The following is a 20469-nucleotide window of genomic DNA, read 5'->3' as shown; positions in this document are numbered from 1 at the left end:
AGCTCACACTTGTACATTGTTCAGCAACCTGCACTGTTTGCTTTTTTGAACTCAGTTTCCATATTCCACAATAGTCTCAAGTAGATGTTTCACTGTAAGTGCATACAGAGCCACCTCATTCTGGCACAGTACTCAAAATTACAGCTATGTTCTATTTACTTAGCCAGCCCATATTTACTAACCACAGCTTTAGGAAAAGTTTTGTTTCCAGCTTCTTCTCTTAATAATAATGAGATTTTTTCCACGCAAATAGTTTTTTTCTGTTGCCGAATTATCCCTTTAGAATAGATGGATTACTGGTTGAAGGATTTTATGAAAATACATATTGCCAAACTGTTTTCTAAAAGGACTGAACCAAATCACACCACCACCACCAACTTAATAATACCCCTGTATCATAGCCAAGTCAACAGAGTTTTTAAAATTTTGTGAATAAAATAACCTTACCATTTTAGCTGATTATGAAGAAATGGAAAATTTTTCTACTCCCCTTCATATGTCTTATTAGGAAAAAAGTGCTACATTTCACTAAGTCCCCTTTTGCTGCTACTGAAGTGGTCATATACTTTATCCTACGTTAACTTAATGGCAACTTATTGTATACATTGCATTTCCTGAGTAATGCAATACTTCCATTCCTGCAACAAATCTTTATTCTGGAGAATTATTCTTTCCATGACTAGCTAAATTCTACCAGGGAGGAAGGCCCTTAACACTGGTTGCAGCCATGTACACGCAAGACTGCCTACTTGTGTAGTGTCATCAGACTGCTCATCAAACTCTACTCGGCCACCAGCCCCAGACTCCTACCAAGGGCTTCCTTTCAACGTCCTTTCCCTATTTCCAAGCGCAGCAACCCATCTCCTCCACCTCCAGGCCCCACGCAGCCCTGTTGCCGGGGCCAGCCTGGCTCCTGGGGCGGTCCGCGTCCAACCTCCCCCGGGCTAGGCCCTCGGCAGCCGACAGCCGGGTTTCCGAGGTGGCGGCGTGCCGAGCGGCCCCTGGACGGACAGGGCTGGGATCCTCCAGAGGAGGACGCGAGGGGCGGCCCCTCCCGCGCCCCCCACGTTCACGCCCAGGCCGCGCCAACCCAGCTCACCGTGCGCTGCGGAGAGGCCCGGCCGGAGCTCGCCGGCTCTGGAACACGGCGGGCGGCAAGGACCCCGGCGCCTACCGGCGCGAGAACAATGACCGGACAGGAAGTGCCTGGGGATGGGCTTCCGGCTCCCCAAGTCGCCAGGCCAGCCTCTCTAGGAATCTCGGAGGTGCTCTCTTCTCGTTGGGTGTCCAATATTACTCCTGACCAGTGATAGGAGCAAAAGCGCCTCGAGGGACTGCAGGTGGGCTGTGGCCCTGAGCCCCAGGTAACGGGGCATCCGGAGGCTGGGCAAGGGCACGTCAACGAGGCGTGCACCCGGCAGCCTGAAGCTACAAAGCATTAATCTGTAGACGGCCCTGATAACTTTGCCCCAAACGTTTTATTTTGTTAACATCAAACGTACAGAGGATAGTACAATGAATGCCTGTATCCTCCTTCTGTACTCAGTAATACTTTTGTTTGCCTTACCCGCCTATACATACTGAAAAACATTTTTTTAAGTTGTCTTCATCAAACCACTTCATTCCAAATACTTCAAAATGCATCCTTTAATAATAATAATCTTCAAACTAACAATACCATCATTACAGGTAGGAAAATTAACAATAATTCTCTAGCATCATCTGATATCCAATTATATTCAAATTTCCAACTGCCCTAAAATATATATTTCATAATTTTGTTTCTCCAAATCAGTTTCACACACTGCAATTGGTATGGCTCTTTAGTTTTCATTTGCCTTTTATTTTGAATTTATAGATTCACAGAAAGTTGCAAAGACAATACCCTTCAACAAGTGTCCCCCAATGGGTACATCTTACATAATTATAGTTAAAAAAATCAGGAAGCTGACATTGGTACAAGTGTGTGTACACTTCCACACAGTTTTATTGAGTGTGGATTTGTGTAACCACCATCACAATCAACAGACACAACTGTTCCAACACCACCAAGACCTTCCCAAGGGCTACCCCTCCCTCTTCCCCAGCTCCCTCTCACCATCCCCAACCTCTGGCAACCAGTAATCTGTTTTTCATCTCTATACTTTTGTCATTTTAGAATATTATATAGATGTAATCATACAGTATATGACCTTTTGAGATTGGATTTTTTCACTCAGCATAATTCTCTTGAAGTGCACTTGAGTCATTGCAGGTATCAATAGGTCATTGTTTTATTGCACAGTAAAAAGTATTCCATGCTATATACTGCAGTTTGAATGACCCGTTGAAGGACATCTGGGTTTTACTTACAGATTTTAACTACTACAAATAAAACTCCTAGTAACAGTCACCTACAGGTTTGTGTGAATAGTTTTCATTTCTAAGATAAATGCTCAGAAGTGCAAATACTGGGTCATATGTAAGTGCATATTTGGTTTCCTAAGAAACTGCCCAATTATCCCCGAGTGGCTGTACCATTTCTCATTCCTGGCAACATAAAAGATCCAGTTCCTTTGCATCTTTGCCAGCATTTGGTGTTAACACTACTTTTCACTTCTTTAAAACACTTTTTTGAGAGCTGTGCAGATTATTAACTTGCATTTCCCTAATGGCTAATGATGTTGAACACCTTTTTCATTTGCTCATTTGCCAACTATACTTTGGTGAAATGTCTGTTCATGTCTTTTGACTGTTTTCAAATTGGATCTATTTATTACTTTTGAGATTTGAAAATTCTTTATCTAGTTTAGATACTAATCCTCCGTTGGATATGATTTGCAAATATTTTCTTCCAGCATGTAATGCCTTTTCATCCTCTTTAGTCTTTTGCAAAGAAAATTATTTTAATTTTGATGAGGTTCAATTTATCATTTTTTTCCTTTAATGGAGCATACTTTGCTTAAGTCTACAAGTTCTTTGCTTAGTCTTAGTTCCTGAATTTTTTTTGCCTATGGATAGGCAATTGCTCCAGCAGCATTTGTTGAAAGGCTATCTCTCCTCTACTGAATTGCTTTTGCACCTTTGTCAAAAATCAGTTGGGCATTTGTGTGAGTCCATTCCTGGCTCAGTATCTTATGGCTCTAGTTAATCTTTTAAAAACAAACCCATCAGTGGGGAGGGTATAGCTCAGTGGCAGAGTTCATGCTTATCATGCACAAGGTCCTATGTTAAACACCTCCATTAAAAAAAAAAACAGCCTCCATTATACTTCTCATTATGGAAAATTTCATACATATACAAAAGTACAATGAACTCTCATTACACACCCAGCATCAACAATTGTTACCCCCTCCCTTTTCCACCATATCTTTTTGAAGAATCCAGTGTAATTTTCTCACACAATAGCCCATGTTCTGAATTTGTAACTCATGGTATCTTTTATCCTGTTCCTCTGCCTCCTGTATTTCCTGGAAACTGGCAATCAGGTCTAAGTAGCTAGGTAAATCCAGGTTATACTTTTGGCTTATTGCATCACAAGTGAAGGTACATCATGAGAGTTGTCTCTGTCTTTTAGTGATGTTACATTTTGTTAAAATGATTAGGCAGTAAATGCCAGCTCTCTCCATTGTTAAAGTACCTCTCTCTCTCTGTAATTATTACACAGTCTGGGGTGATTCTTCTTCAGTATGGACATAAAGCATCTTCATATTCATTACCTCATAACAACTCGGTGAGGTAGATATTCTCCCTCTTGCTTAACAGATGAGGAAATCAAGGCTCCAAGAAATGAAGGCATTTGTCCAAGGAAAAGTGGCAGCAGCTGACTCATACCCAGGTCTCAAGACTTTTAACCTGGGTCCCTTCCAGTTTTCACTCTCGGCCCTTTCACTCTTGAGTCGAATGAGGAACCAGCCCTCAAGGAACTTTGGAGTTGAATTAATAACATTATCATCAACACACCATTCAATGCTGCTAGTATTAAAAAAACACAATCCTAATATTAACGTATTTATATTCCAGCGACAGAATTGGAATTTTGAGAATCACAACATAAAATTATGAAATCAAGGATACAGGAAGAATTAAATTTACAAATGTACAAAAGGGTACAGACCAAATGAATGACTGGTTCGCTGGGAGTATGTGGGCCTGACCACCCGAGGTGGATTCTGAATTGGTTGAATCAGGGCTTTGAAAGGCTTGGCTTTGTGTGAAAAACTCATGTAGTAAGTTGACTGCTAGGACAGAATGTTGCTTCTTGAGTAACAAGTTATTTGTATGTCAGCAATCATGATTACAACTGAGAATGGCAGTAGCAGGGATAATCAGCTCAGGGGCTGAGGTTAAGGATTTTCTCCTGTGAACAAGGAAAGCAACATAGGACTGTCCTTTCATTTTGACACTCTACATCTGCTAGGCTTCAAATTCGAAGGTTGAAAAATAAATTGTTTTTCTTGGCATCATGTTAATGGCTGGACAAAATATTTAATAAGCCAATACCTTTTTCATAAAAACTAGGTATATTATCTGTTATTTCCCTTACACATTTTAAAAGCTGTTTTTAAAGTCTTTTTAGAGTACTATATTCCAAAGTTAGCTATTCACCATCCTTCCTCTTACTATAAAAACGCATCTTTTGAGGTTCACAAAGTCCTAATACTAACTTAATGTACAAACACATTATGCCATGTTCTGAACTTTGACCATACCTCTCTTATCCAACTTTATTGACAATTAAATTATTTCATAAAGTACTTTGACAATGATCCTCTCACTCAATCCTCACAACCACCATATGAGGTAGGCATTATGCCAATATTTGACTAACAGAGAAACTGAGACATAGAGGCTGACTTAGCATCACCGAGCTAGAATGAGAAAGAGCCAGGACCCAAACCTAGGTTTTCTAATTCTAAATCCAGTGTTCTTCTTAAGTTGTCCTCAAGCAGCAGACTCTTGCCCACCCAACTCCACGTTTGATATGTCTTAATCATACTGTCTACGCACTTTCTGTACTAGTGATACTATCTTTAAAATGTACAAATGTATTTTTTCAAAAATGTCCACTTTTTAATACAAAGATATTTTTGCTATCATTTACAATGACATCATTACATCTTGTAAGACAGAACCCAATTTCTTCAGAATCTTCAATTGCCCCAAAGTCCTTTTCTAGGGTCATAACAAATGGTCTGGAGCAGAGTACCTTTTAATTAGAATTTGGTTTATGTTTCTGTAGTCTTGAACGTCTAGATTAACTTTCTTCCTCATGCAACATACTTGTCTATAAAAGGGTCAATCATGATTCTTTTCCCTTATAAAAACCATATGCTACCATTCATCCAACAGGTACTTAAAGAGTCAGGAATTCTATTTCATTTTGCATATAATATTAGATTTTCTGAATCTCTATCTTGGACTCATTGGCATTTTGAAGCCAAGAGAATTCCTCCACAGAATGGATTTTCTGTTGAAGATGAAGGTTTGAAGTCTGAGAGAATTCTTTTTCAGACTCATCACATTCACAGTTTTTTTCATCTGTATGAATTTTCTGATGTACAGTTAGGTTTTTTCTTTGCCTAAAAACTTTACTACAATCATTACACCCATATGGTTTCTCCCCTGTGTGGATTCTCTGGTGGCCAACTAAATTCCTCTTAGAAGTGAAAGATTTTCTACACTTTTCACACTCATATGGTTTTTCCCCAGTGTGCATTCTCTGATGTACAACAAGGTTTTTATTCTGACTGAAGTCTTTCCCACACTCATTACATTTATAAGGTTTCTCTCCAGTATGGATTCTTTGATGCACCATAAGATTTCTACTAGAGGTAAGGACTTTTCTACATATATGACATTCATAGGTTTTTTCCCCACTGTGAATTCTTTGATGTTCAATAAGATTTCTGTTGTAAGTAAAGCCTTTCCCACACTCATTACATGCATAGGGCTTCTCACCAGTGTGGATTCTCTGATGGGCTGTAAGGTTTGAGCGGTAGCTGAAGACCTTACCACAGTCGTTGCATTTGTAAGACTTTTCCCTTGTGTGAATCCTCTGATGTCCAATGAGGCTTTTCTTCAGGATGAAGCATTTGCCACACTCATTACACTCATAGGGTTTCTCACCACTGTGGATTCTCTTATGTTCAATGAGGTTTCTGTTAGAACTGAAAGCTCTTCCACACTCACTGCATTCAAAGGGCTTTTCCCCGGTGTGGATCCTCCTATGAACAAGCAGGCTTGAATTGTAACTGAAAGCCTTCCCACAGTCCTCACATTTGTAGGCTTTCTCCTGTGTATGGAGCTTCTGATGGACCATGAAACTTTTGCTCATAATGAAGGTTTTTCCACACTCTCGACATTCATAGGGCTTCTCCCCATTATGGAGTCTCTCGTGGTCAATGAGGTTTCTGTTAGAACCAAACACCTTGCCACAGTCTTTACATTCGTAGAGATTCTCTCCAGTGTGGAACCTCTGATGTAAAATAAGGCTCTTTTTCAGAATGAAAACTTTCCCACATTCATTACATTCGTAGGGCTTCTCGCCATTGTGGAGTCTCTGATGGTCAAAAAGGTAAGCGCTCTGGGTGAAGGCTTTCCCGCACTCAGTACACTTGTAAGGCTTCTCTCTGCTGTGCATCCTCTTGTGGTCGATGAGGTTTGACTTACAAGTAAAAATCTTCCCACACTTTTTACAACCAAAGGTCTTCTTTTCTGTGTGAACTCTCTGGTGTAAGAGGAGGCTTTTGCTTCGAATGAAAACTTTCCCACATTCTTTGCATTTATACGGGTTCTCTGCACTGTGGAGCCGCTGATGGTCAACAAGGTAAGTGGTCTGGGCAAAGGTTTTTCCGCACTCGTCACATTTATAGGGCTTTTCCCCAGAGTGAATTCTTTGGTGCAGAATGAGGCTCTTCTTCAGAATGAAAGCTTTCTGACACTTGTTACATTTATAAGGTTCTTCTCCTTTATGGAGCCTCTGGTGGTCAATGAGGTAAGCATTTTGAGAGAAAACTTTCCCACACTCATTACATTTATAAGGTCTCTCCCCAGAATGGCGCCTTAGATGTATAATAAGGCCTGAATGCCTATAGAAGCCCTTTCCACACTCCTTACATTTATAGGGTTTCTCCCCTGTGTGGATTCTCTGATGGTTTAGAAGGTAAGCACTTTGAGAGAAGGCTTTCCCACATTCATTACATTTATAAGGCTTCTCTCCAGAATGGTTCCGTAAATGCATTAGAAGGCTTGAGCGCTGAATAAAGCCTTTTCCACACTCTTTACACTTATGAGGCTTCTCCCCAGTGTGGATTCTCCGATGGTTTATAAGATGGGAGATTTTATTGAAATGCTTATAACATATATCACATTTATTTAACTTCTTTCCTTCGGTGCCTACTGAACTTTCAGAAAGAGCAGAATCTAAAGTCAAGCTCTCTCCAAATTCCTTCCACTTTTGGCTTGGTCTTTCTGGTAGAGTCCTTTTCTTCTTGTCTTGTTCAAAAAGGGAAACTTTCTTCAGTGTATTTCTTTCCCTTGTTTCATTTCCCCACTGACTTGCCAAAACCTGCCATTCACAATCTTCCTCAAAATCAAGAACCTTGGGTACACCTCCTTGAAGTCTTTTTGATGTTCCTTTCTGAGAATCTGCTCTTTGAGATATGCTTGACTTTGATGTCACCTCCTCATTCTCAGTCATGGTCTCCCATTCTGGTAAAAGGAATTAAAAACGTGAATGTTACCATTAGTGAGAATAAGATCTTCAAATGACTCTAAAACAAGCTAAAAGGATACTGTTATATGCATACAAAAAAGAGAGACTTTTCATTAAATGAAGGTACAAAGCAGAAGGCTACACTGACAGAATGTTGTAAATGGATTAACACAGAATTCATTCTGAGATACTTCCAACCTATTTGCCTTCAGGGAGCAGGTGGAAAAATACAAAGAATGTTGAAAAACAAATGTAAGGAAGACCCAGAGAAAGAACATGGGATCTTCTGTAGGTGGTTCACATCTGAGTCTCAAGAAGTTGGGTGGAATAGAACCATTTCACTTATAAAGAACTGTCTTTTTATTTTCTTCATGCTAGGAAGATGGGGACTCTAAAAGAAAGAAAATACACCCCAAAACTCTGAAAGCAATCGTTAATTTTTGAAGAGTCAAGTGCATAAACACCTTTTAATTACTCGAAAGCAGTTAACCTACAGAAAAAAAACACTAATAAGCAACTTACTGCTTAGAATTTATATATATCTCCCATTATTCCTTTAAAAATTGAGAAATGGAAATTTTAAAATTCATTTCACAAAATATCAGATCTGGGTTAGACTCCCTCACTTAATTAGACATAAAAGAGAATAAACATAGAATGAAAAGAAAAAATATAGAGACACTAAAAACCATGAAAACATCTATAAAATAATGAGGCTAAACTATTTAACCTCTTTTCTACTCCAACATTCTCAAACATTTTTAAAATATGAAATTATATACATTTCAAATGTTTTGGAAACTTATTTTCACCATTCAAATATGAGAAAAATTATAAACTAGTTCCTCCAAATTATCTAATAAGCAAAATTATGTAAATAATAGTAACATTATCTTCTATTTGAGTATAAAAACACTATTCTTCTACCTAAACAGAGAGAAAAAACATGGGATTCTACTCTAAGGTATATATCCAAGAGAAATGAAAACATACATACACACAAAAACTTGTACACAAATGTTCACAGTAGCATTATTCATAATAGCCCAAAAGTTTACCATGGGGAAGGGAGTGGGAAGGGATAAACTGGGAGTTTGAGATTTGCAGATACTAACTACTATATACAAAATAGATAAACAATAAGTTTCTTCTGTATAGCAGAGGGGACTTTATTTAATATCTTGTAGTAACCTATAATGAAAAAGAAAATGAAAACAAATATACGTATGTATGTGTATGACTGAAATATTATGCTGTACACCAGAAACTGACACAACATTATAAACTGACTATATGTCAATAAAAAAAAAATAAAAGTTTTTCAACAACAAAAAATAAATTAAATAAAAGCTCAAAGGTGGAAGTAAACTAAATGTCCATCAATTGATGAATGGATCAACAAAATGTGACCTATCCATAAAATGGATAAGCCATCTGGGAGATTGCTTTTCTACCAGCTTATCAATGCATAGAAACTGAGTGCACAAAACGGGCATATTTGATAGTGTCACAGTCTACCCCTAAGTCAAAACACCACGGTCTATGTAGCATTCTCTCTATCTTGGGGAATTTAATTGTATTCAACTTTTAATCATTATAAATACCTCGCTGGGACTAACTTTAGACATATTTATTTTCCCTCTTTCTGAACCATTTCCCTAAGATATATTCCTCAAATCAGAATTACTAGGTCAAAGGGCATAAACAACTTGGTATTTGCCCAAAGCCCCAACAACATTGTAGTTAGAGTATATCTTACTTGTTAAGGAAACTTCTCTTTCCTCAAAGAGCTATAATAAATAAGGAATACCATTTTCTTCTTACTTTTAAAGTTTAACTCTTAGACCCACCTGGAACCTATTTTGGCTTGTAGCATGAGGTATGGATCCATGGTGAGTGTTTTTCATAAAATTAATCAATTAACACATAAAGCATGTTTTAAAATTCTTAAAAAAAAGTGGATAATTGAGTAAATAGCATTAGAACTACTGAAAGCCACTTGGGTTAAAAAAGGAGCAAACAAACAAACTGGATTCCTATGTCACTCTGTATATCAGGATAAATTTTAGATGTATTAAAGCTTAAATGTAAAAATGAAACAATAAAAATGTCTGAAGAAAATGTAGGAGATTTAAAAAAATATTTTATGGAGAAGGAGACCATAAAGGAAAATACTGCTATTTGACTACATTAAAGATTTCTAAGGCTTAAAATATAACAATTCATAAATAACAGTGAAAGGCAAACAAATGGGAAAACGTGCAGCATTTGACAAAGGATTAGCGGTTTGAATAAAGAAATACGTTAAGAAGAATATAAGAATAAAATGACCACTAAACATGTGAAAAGACTTGAATCACACTAATAATCAAATAAATGAAGGAAAAATAAACAAAAGATAATATTCTCCATCTAGCTAGCAAACATTTAAAACACTGACCAAATCATAAACATACAGGGGAAATGGCCCTCTTGTGCTCTCTTTGTGGAAGTGTAAACTGGTTCATCACTGATAGAAAGCAGTTTGATAACATGTACCAAAATATAAAATCTACAATATGTTTGACCCACCACACCACAGCTCAGATACTAAAAGATGTATTTTCATAAATGTAAAAATATACAGTATTAGTTACTATGAACAAAACAAAAATTTACCAAGGTTTCTGGGTACAAACTTAACATACAAAAATTCAGTATTTTCATATATGCAAATAATAATCAATTAGAAAATATCAGAAAAGATTCCTATTCCAAAAAAAATCAGTGAATTAGAAATATGCAAGATCTATGTGAATGCAACTTTAAAACAGGCCTGTAACAAAGGCAGCAAGAACAAATGGGGTGACATGTAATGTTTCTGAACAGAAGTTCAGTCTCAACAAGCTGTATATGTAAAGCATGATACTCAAGACAATGGAATACTATGCAGCCATTTAAGCTAATACTATAAATCGGTATTTCAGCCCAAGTTAGTCTATTAGCTGATTCCTCAGTATTCAACACTGAAACAAAATCCGACTTTTCCCTTCAGGGCTGACACAAAGCTAGCTCCCTCATGGCCTTTCCTAATCCCCAGGGATGGTACAGATGCTTTGTCCTCTCCATTTCCATCTCAAGAGGCTTATGCCACTCCAGTACCAATTATTTCACTCTGCTTTGTTTATTCTTTTTATGTTCATCTCCCAAATCATGCTACTTAAGGGTAGAATCACATCACTTCTACAGCTGCCATTATTACATGGTAGGTGTTTTGTTTGTTGGAAGTATAATGGTTTTTTTAAAAAGTACTTTTATTACTAATCAAAGAAATCTACTTGAAAATAGATACTATAACTTAAAAATTATATTAGCAACAATTTAAAAGGATGAGATTACTCAGTATCAGTGGAGGCAGAGCCAAAGGAGCATTATGTACAGCTGGCAAGAGCAGAGAGGACTGAGATCACTAGGCACAGCAATTTGGCAGTACGAAGCAAGAGTCTTAAAACAATCTCTTAGGCCTAGCAATTCTATTTCTAAAAAATGAGGAAAGAAAAAAAAACACCCCTAAGGCACAGGGTTAGATAGATGATTATTATGGCAATTATTTAAAAAAGGAAGTGGCTAACTAAATTATGACACAAATTATATAGCCAATACAGATAATGCCTGCAAACAATTTGTAATAATACGAGAGTGAGGCAAATGCAAAGAAAGCAAGCTATAAAACTGTACACATACACACACACCCTCTTAAAACAATGTAAGAAAAATCTCAAAACACAGAAAAAGCCAGAAAGGTAATATATCAAAATTTTGATAGTAGTTTGTTTGCAAATAGTGGGTTTTAAAAAGCTTTTTTATTCTAATATTCTGTGTTTTCCAAAATAAGATATACTACTTTCATAATTAAAAAAACAAACAAAAGCTGATGGAATCAAGGTAACAATTATGGGGAGGAAGGGTCTTTACCTAAGGAAGTCACATTTCCATAATTCTCCAGCATCACATCCCAGTACAAGGCCCTCTGAATTGGGCCCAGGCAGGCCCATTCCTCCGAAGTAAAGCACACTGATACCTCCTCAAACATCACCAATTCCTGAAATAAAAGGTATGTGTGAGATTACCCGTGCCCAAGAGCTCCCCTACGGAAAGGTCCCTTTCACTTCCCGGGAAGAGACATGTTGTCAGGCCTTGAGGTGGGCAAGGGCTTTCAGGGAGACATAAGGAGACCCCACATGAAGTCTGCCTTCCAGTAGCATGGCCCTTGACTTAGAGGTGGGAACTAGCTGGACGCCTAAGCACTAGGATGAGAGAGGATATACTGCAGCCACAATTAGGTAGTGCAGACAGAGCCTTAGCAAGAAAAGAGGATGCAAACTTTACCTGAGGCTGGGCTGTCAGAAGCATCAGAGCCATTAACTGATTTCTTGGGTTCTCTTCCTGGGAAAGGGTAGAAGCTTCAGGGGCAGGAGAATCTGAAGGAGGAGGAAAAGTTGCATATGAGGTAACTGTTGTTCCTGCCCATGACTCCAAGGCCTATATCCTTACCTTCTGTAAGCAAGGAATTCAAAAAGGCCCAGGACTCCCAGAAGTAGGCAATGATGGCTACAAAATGACCTACAAATCTTTTCTGATCCCCATGTGCAGGGCTGGAATAGCACAAGGAGTTGCAATAAGAATGCAGAAAAGGTCAGAAGGACCCAGGGAAGGATAAAAGGGAGAACAGGAAAGAGCTTGATACCATAAGGGATTCATTTAAGGGCAGGAGAGGAAGCAACTATCAGGAGTAGGGGGATGAGCCTTGGTAAGAGTCCTGAGAAAGTCCAAAGCCAGAGCCACTGGGTAAGTACCATGCTGAGGATCCTGGAGCAAGCTGAACACCACTGGGTCAGTAAGAGGATTTGAGCAAATTTCAGCTGATATGTGGCTGCCAGTGGGTGTATGAAGTGCTATTCCTGGAGTGCTCATCCCCTCCTGGGCAGTGTCCTGGTCCTGGACAAGGACTGGAACCTGGGGACAAGCAGAACAAAATAACTGGTTCTTTCTGTACCTCCAGAAAATGGACTCACCTAACCACCATGGACCTCTTTTTGCCCATAATCTAGAACTGTGAGATGAGAGTGACCCATCTCAAGTATGGAGCATCAAACAGCAGTAAAGCTTTGCCTTGAGAACAGTGGTGCTGCCCTCTAGCCCCACTCATGGCACTGGTGACCTCTCACAGAGGAGCCTAAACAGAGGGCTAGAAACAGACCTGGGTGTGGGTTAAGGAGGGAATGGGAAGCAACAAGCAATTAAGAGAATGAGTTTTAGCTTCAGACTGTGTTTTAGATAAAACCTGGGTTCAATATAGTCTTCTACTAATTCACCCCTTTACATAACCCTTCCTGCTCCAATAGAAGGAACACTAGAGTAGAAGTCCAGACACGTGGTTGTGCTGCTAGCTAGATGCCTCACCTAAGGCAATGCAGTGAACCTTTTCCTGCCTCTGTTTTCTTATCTTTCAAATGAGAAAGATGGATTACTGATAAGGACTGAAATACATAGCTCGAAAATTCGTCATTTTATGATTAAATCAAGCCCATCCTTGGTGCTGCTCCCAAGTTTATTTTTTTTTAACTTTTTTTTGGGGGGTGGGGAAGGTAATAGGTTTTTTTATTTATTTAGGTTTATTTACTTTTTTAATGGAGGTTCTAGGGATTGAACATAGGAACTCATGCATGCGAGGCATGCACTCGGCCACTGAATTATACCCTCCCCACCAAGTTTAAGCTATATTTTAGACTTTTTACATAGAAATGTTTCTACTGGTCTCTAGATTGACAGAAAGAGACCTAAAACACTAGAAACTCTATTAAGATCCTAATTTAATAGCCAAGGATATAAAATCTTATCAGAGGCAAATATCTCAACCCGATCCCTTGGCTCACAGAATCCCCAGTAGGGGCACACATGGGGGCGGGGTGGGGAAGGTCTTTCCAGATCTAGAAAGCTTCATTCCTGCTCTCCCACAGACTTATAAACTTCAGGCTTACAACATCACCCTAAACAGACTTATACAAAATATACACATGCTTCCGTTTAGAGGAACACTTACATTACGTTCTTTAGGTTCCTGAACCAAACTCAGCATTAGCAAGCATCACCCAGGGAGACAAAGCAGAGTCAATGCCTTTGTGTTGAATCTGAATTGGCCCAAAGACCCCGATTATTAATCCATTTCTCTGCAAAGATACTCTATAGTCTGAACAGCTCACAAACCTGCTTTAATTAGCATTACTGTTGCTAATGTGTTATTAGCTGTTGATGAAAATCACAGGATCATCCTCTATCTCAGCCTGTCCTGCTTCAATTGCCTCCCTCCTTCCACCCCAAACTCTTTCCCCTCCCCTTTTCTCACTTTTAGTGCTGGCCCATCAAGGTCTTTCTGCAGCTCCTCTACCAGGGCCACAGCCTCCTCACCACTCCCGGGGCGATGGATCTGCACCCAGGTCCGTATCTCTCCAGGCAGGATGCTCAGGAACTGCTCCAGCACCAGCAGCTCCAGGATTTGGGCCTTGGTGCGTGCTTCTGGTCTCAGCCACCGGCGACAGAGCTCCCTGAGTCGGCTCAGTGCCTCCTGGGGTCCAGATGTCTCATGGTAACGTAACTGTCTAAAGTGCAGGTGGGAGGTCTCCCAAACAGAAGAGCTGCTCCCTTGGAAGCTGGTTCCCCATTTCCAAGTATCATCCTTCCCTTTAACAAGGCCCTCTTGTCTCAGAGCACTGTGGGACCAACTGTCTCTTGTCATTGTTGTCATTTAAGAAAGTCTCCTCTCCTGGGCCCCTCGATCCTTGCTTGACTTCTTCCTTAGAGCTTGGAGAACACCATCTACGAGACTTCAAGAAATCATTGTTAAAGTTAACCCAGAGAAACAACCAGGTTTTCCAGAGCCCAGTTAGCCCCCAGTAATGAAGAGAACCTCCCTGAATGCCAGGTTCTGGGCTCTGGGCAGTACCTCCTCTGACCAAAGCCCCTTCCTAAGACTAGGGACCCTGATGTGCATGTCACCCAGACCACTGCTGATACCAAAAACATGAAATTCCTTTGGTCTTTATTCACAGTGTCTCCTCCACCTAATTACAATAAATCCTTTATTTACCATCCTAACAATGGGCATCCTGGCTATTTCTGTGTGACCTTGAACAAGTTACCCTACTTCTAAGTCTCAGTTTCTTAACCTGTAAAATAGGGGTAGCAACAACAGTTCCTACCTCATAGACGTGCTGGAAAAATGTGATGTGAAATACATTTCAGGTTTTTGAACAATGTCTGGTATATGGACTCAAATGTTAACCATTATCCTTCTGTAATTAGCATTCTTTCCTATGATCCACAGAATCAAAAAGCAATCATGTTTTATTCCTAATACACCTGAGATAAAATCCTAGCAACTTCTCAACTGACAGAGGCTACATAAGTTCTGTGTAGCTTTACTGTACATACTTTAGATGGTCTGAAAAGTGTTCATTCTGTTAATCAAAATATTTGGATAAATTTGAATAAGGTTTTATTACACAGAACTTAGGCTTCTGCTCTCCTGAAATCTTGTTTTTCAGAATAACACTTATTTTTCCTATTACAAAACAGAAAATCTGTAAAACCAGAAAACACATAAAAACCAGAGAATAATCATTGTTATTGTTCTTCCAGTCCTTTCTCTATGCACCTATCTGGATCACAAGATTGGATCCAAATGTACTGCTCTATAATTTGCTTTTCACACACATTATGTTGTGATCATAATATCAAATATTCTTCATCACTATTTTTAAGAGTATATGAACCCACCCATACTTAAGTAGTCCCCTACTGTTAGACATTTATTTATAGTTTTCCCATATTATAAATTAAGCTTCAGTGACCATCCTTGCTTATGAATTTTTGGTCTCTGCTTATATCTCCAAGGAAAATTCCAGAAAAAAAAATTATTGGGCCTAAAGGTACTGTTATCCTCCACTTTCTGAAAGTTCACTTTATGTCAGTTTGCTTTTATGCAAAACCTATATATTAGTACCTGTTTTCACTAACCAAAAGAAATCCAAAGAGGATATTCGCTTTTACAAAAAAAGTCAAAAAGTTAAAACAAAATTCAGTGTTTGTTTTGCAGGGAGCTGTTATAGAGGCAGCACGTATCCCAAGTAGCGAGAGTGGCGCCGCTAAGCTTCTTTCCTGGAAACTACCCTCAGCATCTCAGCAACAAGCCACCAGAGCTTCAAACTGTGTCTGTGAGCATCTGGGAGCACAAATCTAGTTTTACTCTGTGCATCTGTTAGCAAGGCATGTCCTAAGGTAATTGTTTCTTTGCTTTATGCAATTTCAGCTTATGAAAGGTTTCATAAGAACACTCTACTTTCAGATATTGGGGGAAACCTAGAGTCTAAACACATAATTAAGTTCTACATTAAACAGCAGTAAGGATAGAACAACTGAGAAAAACGGTTCTGATTGGTTCTTTGGTAACTGATCTGGGGGTGATGGAAAGGAATTTTTAAAAAAGGATTTCCATTCCATGTTCACAGATAAGAAGACTCAATATTGTCAAAGTACCAGTTCTCCTCAACTTTATCTATAGATTCAATGCAACAACAATCAAAATCTCAGCAAGTTATTTTGTGGATATTGACAAACTGATTCTACAGTTCATATAGAAAGGCAAAAGACCCAGAATAACTAACACAACATTGAAGGAGAAGAACAAAGTTGAGGGACTGACACTACCTCACATCAACACTTAGTATAAAGCTACAGTGATCAAGAAAGTGTGGTATTGGCAAAAGAGTAGACAAATCAATGGAACAGAATAGAGAGCCCAGAAATAGGCCCACATGAGAGTCAAGGCAATACAATGAAGAAAACACAGTCTTTTCCACAAGTGGTGCTGGTTCAACCAGACTTTCATGTGCAAGAAATCAATCTAGACAGACATTACACCTTTCACAAAAATTAACTCAAAATGGATCATAGACCTAAATGTAAAATGCAAAACTATAAAACTCCTAGAAGATAACCTAGGAAAAAAACCCTAGATGACCTTGGGTATAGTGATAGCTTTTTAGATACAAACAAAAGGCATGGTCCATGCAAGAAATAAGATGGACTTCATTAAAATTTAAAAACTCTGCTCTGCAAAAGGCAATGTCAAGAATGAGAAGACAAGCTACAGTCTGAGAGAAAATATTTGCAAAAGACACACATATCTGATAAAGGACTATTATCCTTTATATATTTTATACAAAGAACTCTTAAAATTCAACAATAAGAAAACAAACAACTCAATTAAAATATGGCCCAAAAACCTAAACACACAACTCACCAAAGAAGTTATACAGATTCCAAATAACTGCATGAAAATGCAGTCCACATCACATGTTATCAGGCAAATGCAAATGAAAACAACCAGATACCATTACATACTATTAGAATGGCCAAAATCCAGAACACTGGCAACATCAAATGCTGGTGAAGATGTGGAACAACAGGAACTCTCAATTATTGCTGGTGGGAATGCAATACGAAGATTCACTATGGAAGACAGTTTGGTAGTATCTTATAAAACTAAACATAATCTTACCATAAATTTTAACAATTATGCTCCTTGGTATTCATCCAACGGAGGTGAAGGCATGTTCACACAAAAGCCTGTACATAGATGTTTATAGCAACTTTATTTATAATTGCCAACACCTAGAAGCAACCAAGATGTCCTTCAATAGGTGGATGGATAAACTGTAGAACATCCAGGCAATGGAGTATTATTCAGCACTAAAGAAAAATTAGCTATCAAGCCATGAAAAAATATGAAGGAAACTTAAGTACATGTTACTAAGTGAAAGAAACCTATCTGAAAATCCAATATACTGTACAATTCCAATTATATCGCATTATGGAAAAGGCAAAACCACGGAGGCAGTGAAATGATCAGCAGTTGCCAGGGGCTGGAGGAGGGCAGGACAGCCAGGAAGAACACAGAGGATTTTTAGGGCAGTGAAACTATGCTGTATATTAAAATGGTGGATACATTACATCTATCATTATATATCTGTCCAAACCCATAGAATGTACAAACACAGAGAGCAAACCCTTATGTAACCTATGGACTTTGGGTGATAATAATGTGTTGATACAGGTTCACCAACTGCAACAAATGTACCACTCTGGTGGGGTACGTTGATGGTGGGGGAGGCTATGCAAGAGTGGGGGCAGGGAGTTCATGGGACATCTCTGTATATTCTGCTCAATTTTCCTGTGAACCTAAAACTGCTCTAAAAAAATAAAGTCTATAAATAAACAAACAAACAAACAAAAAAACCTGGGGGGAAAAGGATTTCTAAATAATTTTCTATAGTAAATTATCTGAATTCTATTTACTCTTATATTATTAACAGATACAAATAACAAAATCCTAAACATACATTTTGTTTGCTTCTTACAACAGGTTTGAGAGTCACAAGTTAAAAAGAACAAAAAGAAGCTTCAGAGGAGCTAAGTGATTCACTCAAGGTCACTCAACTAGATCAGTTGTGGGTGCAAATTCCGAACTCAGGGATTCAAAAACTCCAATATAACTGCATCTAAGAAAACCCAAACAACTACTCTAAAGCAATGGTTTCCAAATAATAGTTCATTATAAAGCTTTAATTTGGTTCTGGTAACCTGTAAAATGAAAATAGTAACAATCATCATACATAGTCATTGAAAGGTTGTCAATGACCTTTTTTGCAAAAGACGGCATTTACTCTGAATTTATGGTCTTAGCACGTAAAGTGTGAAAATATATTCTTTGAAGCAATGGTTGTATGGGTGGTCTTGGTTTGCTTTTTAAATACCATTATATTACAAAATTAAAAGATGGGAATTGGTCCATCCCTCAAAGGAAGAAAAAAAAAAAAAAGCTCCCATAAGTCTGGGAGCCCCGGCTCCAGGGGGTGTCCCAGGCTGTGTCTCAACATCAGTGTCAGAGAAGATTAAGAACGGAAAGGCCCGAGCTGGGGACCCCGGCTACTGAGGGCGCTGTCCTCCAAGGGGCAGTACATTCTACTGACGTGAGGACCGGTCCACAGACACAGACTCAGGGGCGCTATCTTCAATACCTTCCCCAAGCCTCGGCCATGGCATTCACCTCAACACCGAGCTGAGGAGGGACCTGCTGGGGGTCAGGGCCGGGGAGGGGCCGGCGAGAGGTGGGCCGCCCTGGCGAGCTCAAGCCGCACCCCGGGCCGCCCTCCACGCATGCCAACCCGACCCGAGCCCACGCCGCTCACCGGGGGCTCCCGCGGCGGCTCCGGCTTTGGGGACTGCCGCCTCGGCGCCGGGACGCCGGGAGATGACACGAGAACTGGTCGCGACGGCAGCCGAGGCCCAGAATAATGGCTGACCCGCGGAAGCGCGACTTCCGGTCGCTCAGCCCTCTCCCAGTCCTGGCCCTCTAGGAACGTACATCTCTATGGTTCCTAGCTTTACCCGGTGCCGGGGAGCGAGGGCCGAGCTCTTGGGTCCTTGGGTGTTCGTTCCTCCCATCGAAAAGAGTCGGGGGTGAATGTATTGCAGACCCCAAGGATGCAGAGGTGAACGACACAGCACAGGCCCTCAGGACGCTTGTTGCCTCCTGAAGGAATTGAACATTTCTGTTTTAGTTTGCATTACAACTGAGGTTGGTAGAGAGTAATTTCTCCAAAGTCTGAATGACTTCGTGGGCGACTTTTCCCATCTGTTCCTCACCCTAGTGCCAGGTCTCACCGTAAATAACATGGCTTATAAATGACTCCCTGGTGAATTCGTTTAATGTCGGTGTATCTCTTACCCAAATGATGAGGAGCTCTGGTCTCAGATATCAATCTAGCTGAAATTGCAAGGTCCTGGGTAGATGATGGGGACACTGCCTCCCTGGACGGAGAAGGTCGTTGCAGTTGTCCATCATCCTGGGTAAAGTTTGGTCTGTGTAAAGGAAACGTGAACTCTGATTCTCTTTGGTCCTCAATCTTTTAGGTTTGGACTTCTGGAATTGTCACCCCATATATGAGACAGACCAGAAGGAGTCAAGGGCCATGTCTGCATAGATCCCACATACACTCAGCACCCAGCACAAAGCTGGAGCCATACTAGGTGCTAGATGAACGTCTGTTGAATGAGCAAGGTGTTACTCTGTTTATATGTTTTCTCCTGGCTTTCACTGAACACTTGCTTAAACATTTCAGCCTCTACTCCTTCATTCATTCAACAACTATTAACTGAGTATTAACTGTGTGCTAGACACTGTCCTAGGCACTAGGGACATAAGTGAAGAGGTAAAGTACCTAGAAACTTACATTTCTAGTGGGTGCCAACAGAAAACAAATAAAAAATGTGTCATGCTAAGAAGAAAGAGGGTAAGGACCCAACAAAGGAGATTTAGAAGCAGCAGCCTACTAAGTAGGAGGAGAACCACGAGATAGTACTTTATGGGTCTCAAAGCATGAATGGAAGATTTCAAAACAGTAATCAATGTGGCCTGTGCTCCCCCCACACTTAATTATTTTACCTGTAACTTGAGGCCCCTGCCTACCCAAGTATAGGCTATTCACTATGAGAACAGAAACAAAGGGTATAAAAAATATACCATCAGGTCAGTTTGCCTTTGGGAGATGGAAAGACATGCTTGCTGAGCAAGTGTTTCTGCTGGGGAAGAAGAAAGGAATGAAAGGAGCAACAATGACCAATTGGGTTGTGGATGACTGACCAGTGAGCCTCTAATCATCCACACCCCTACC

The 20469-nt window shown here is 39.7% G+C and overlaps 1 protein-coding gene across 6 annotated transcripts in view; it reads right to left on the bottom strand.

Annotated features, from left to right (window-relative positions):
- The window catches only part of LOC102535243 (zinc finger protein with KRAB and SCAN domains 7-like), a 99378-nt gene that overhangs the window by 40853 nt on the left and 38056 nt on the right, over positions 1–20469 (bottom strand). The window contains exons 1-6 of one of the 6 annotated variants that reach the window (XM_031686702.2): positions 18985–19101; positions 14082–14551; positions 12532–12691; positions 12065–12156; positions 11651–11777; positions 1596–7692 (exon numbers count right to left, since the gene is read on the bottom strand). In XM_031686702.2, the coding sequence (XP_031542562.1) occupies positions 5375–7692; positions 11651–11777; positions 12065–12156; positions 12532–12691; positions 14082–14480 (3096 nt within the window). In that variant the 5' untranslated portion in view covers positions 14481–14551; positions 18985–19101 and the 3' untranslated portion in view covers positions 1596–5374. Of the gene's footprint in view, positions 1–1099; positions 7693–11650; positions 11778–12064; positions 12157–12531; positions 12692–14081; positions 14560–15511; positions 15517–18813; positions 18915–18984; positions 19102–20469 lie in introns of those variants that run through there. The other 5 variants (XM_031686701.2, XM_072941096.1, XM_031686703.2 and 2 more) reach the window with 5 other exon arrangements.

This window comes from Vicugna pacos, chromosome 17 (assembly GCF_048564905.1).
Source record: "Vicugna pacos chromosome 17, VicPac4, whole genome shotgun sequence".
NCBI lineage: Eukaryota > Metazoa > Chordata > Mammalia > Artiodactyla > Camelidae > Vicugna > Vicugna pacos.
Note: the sequence above shows the minus strand (reverse complement) of the source record. Positions and strands in the feature narration are given on the sequence as shown.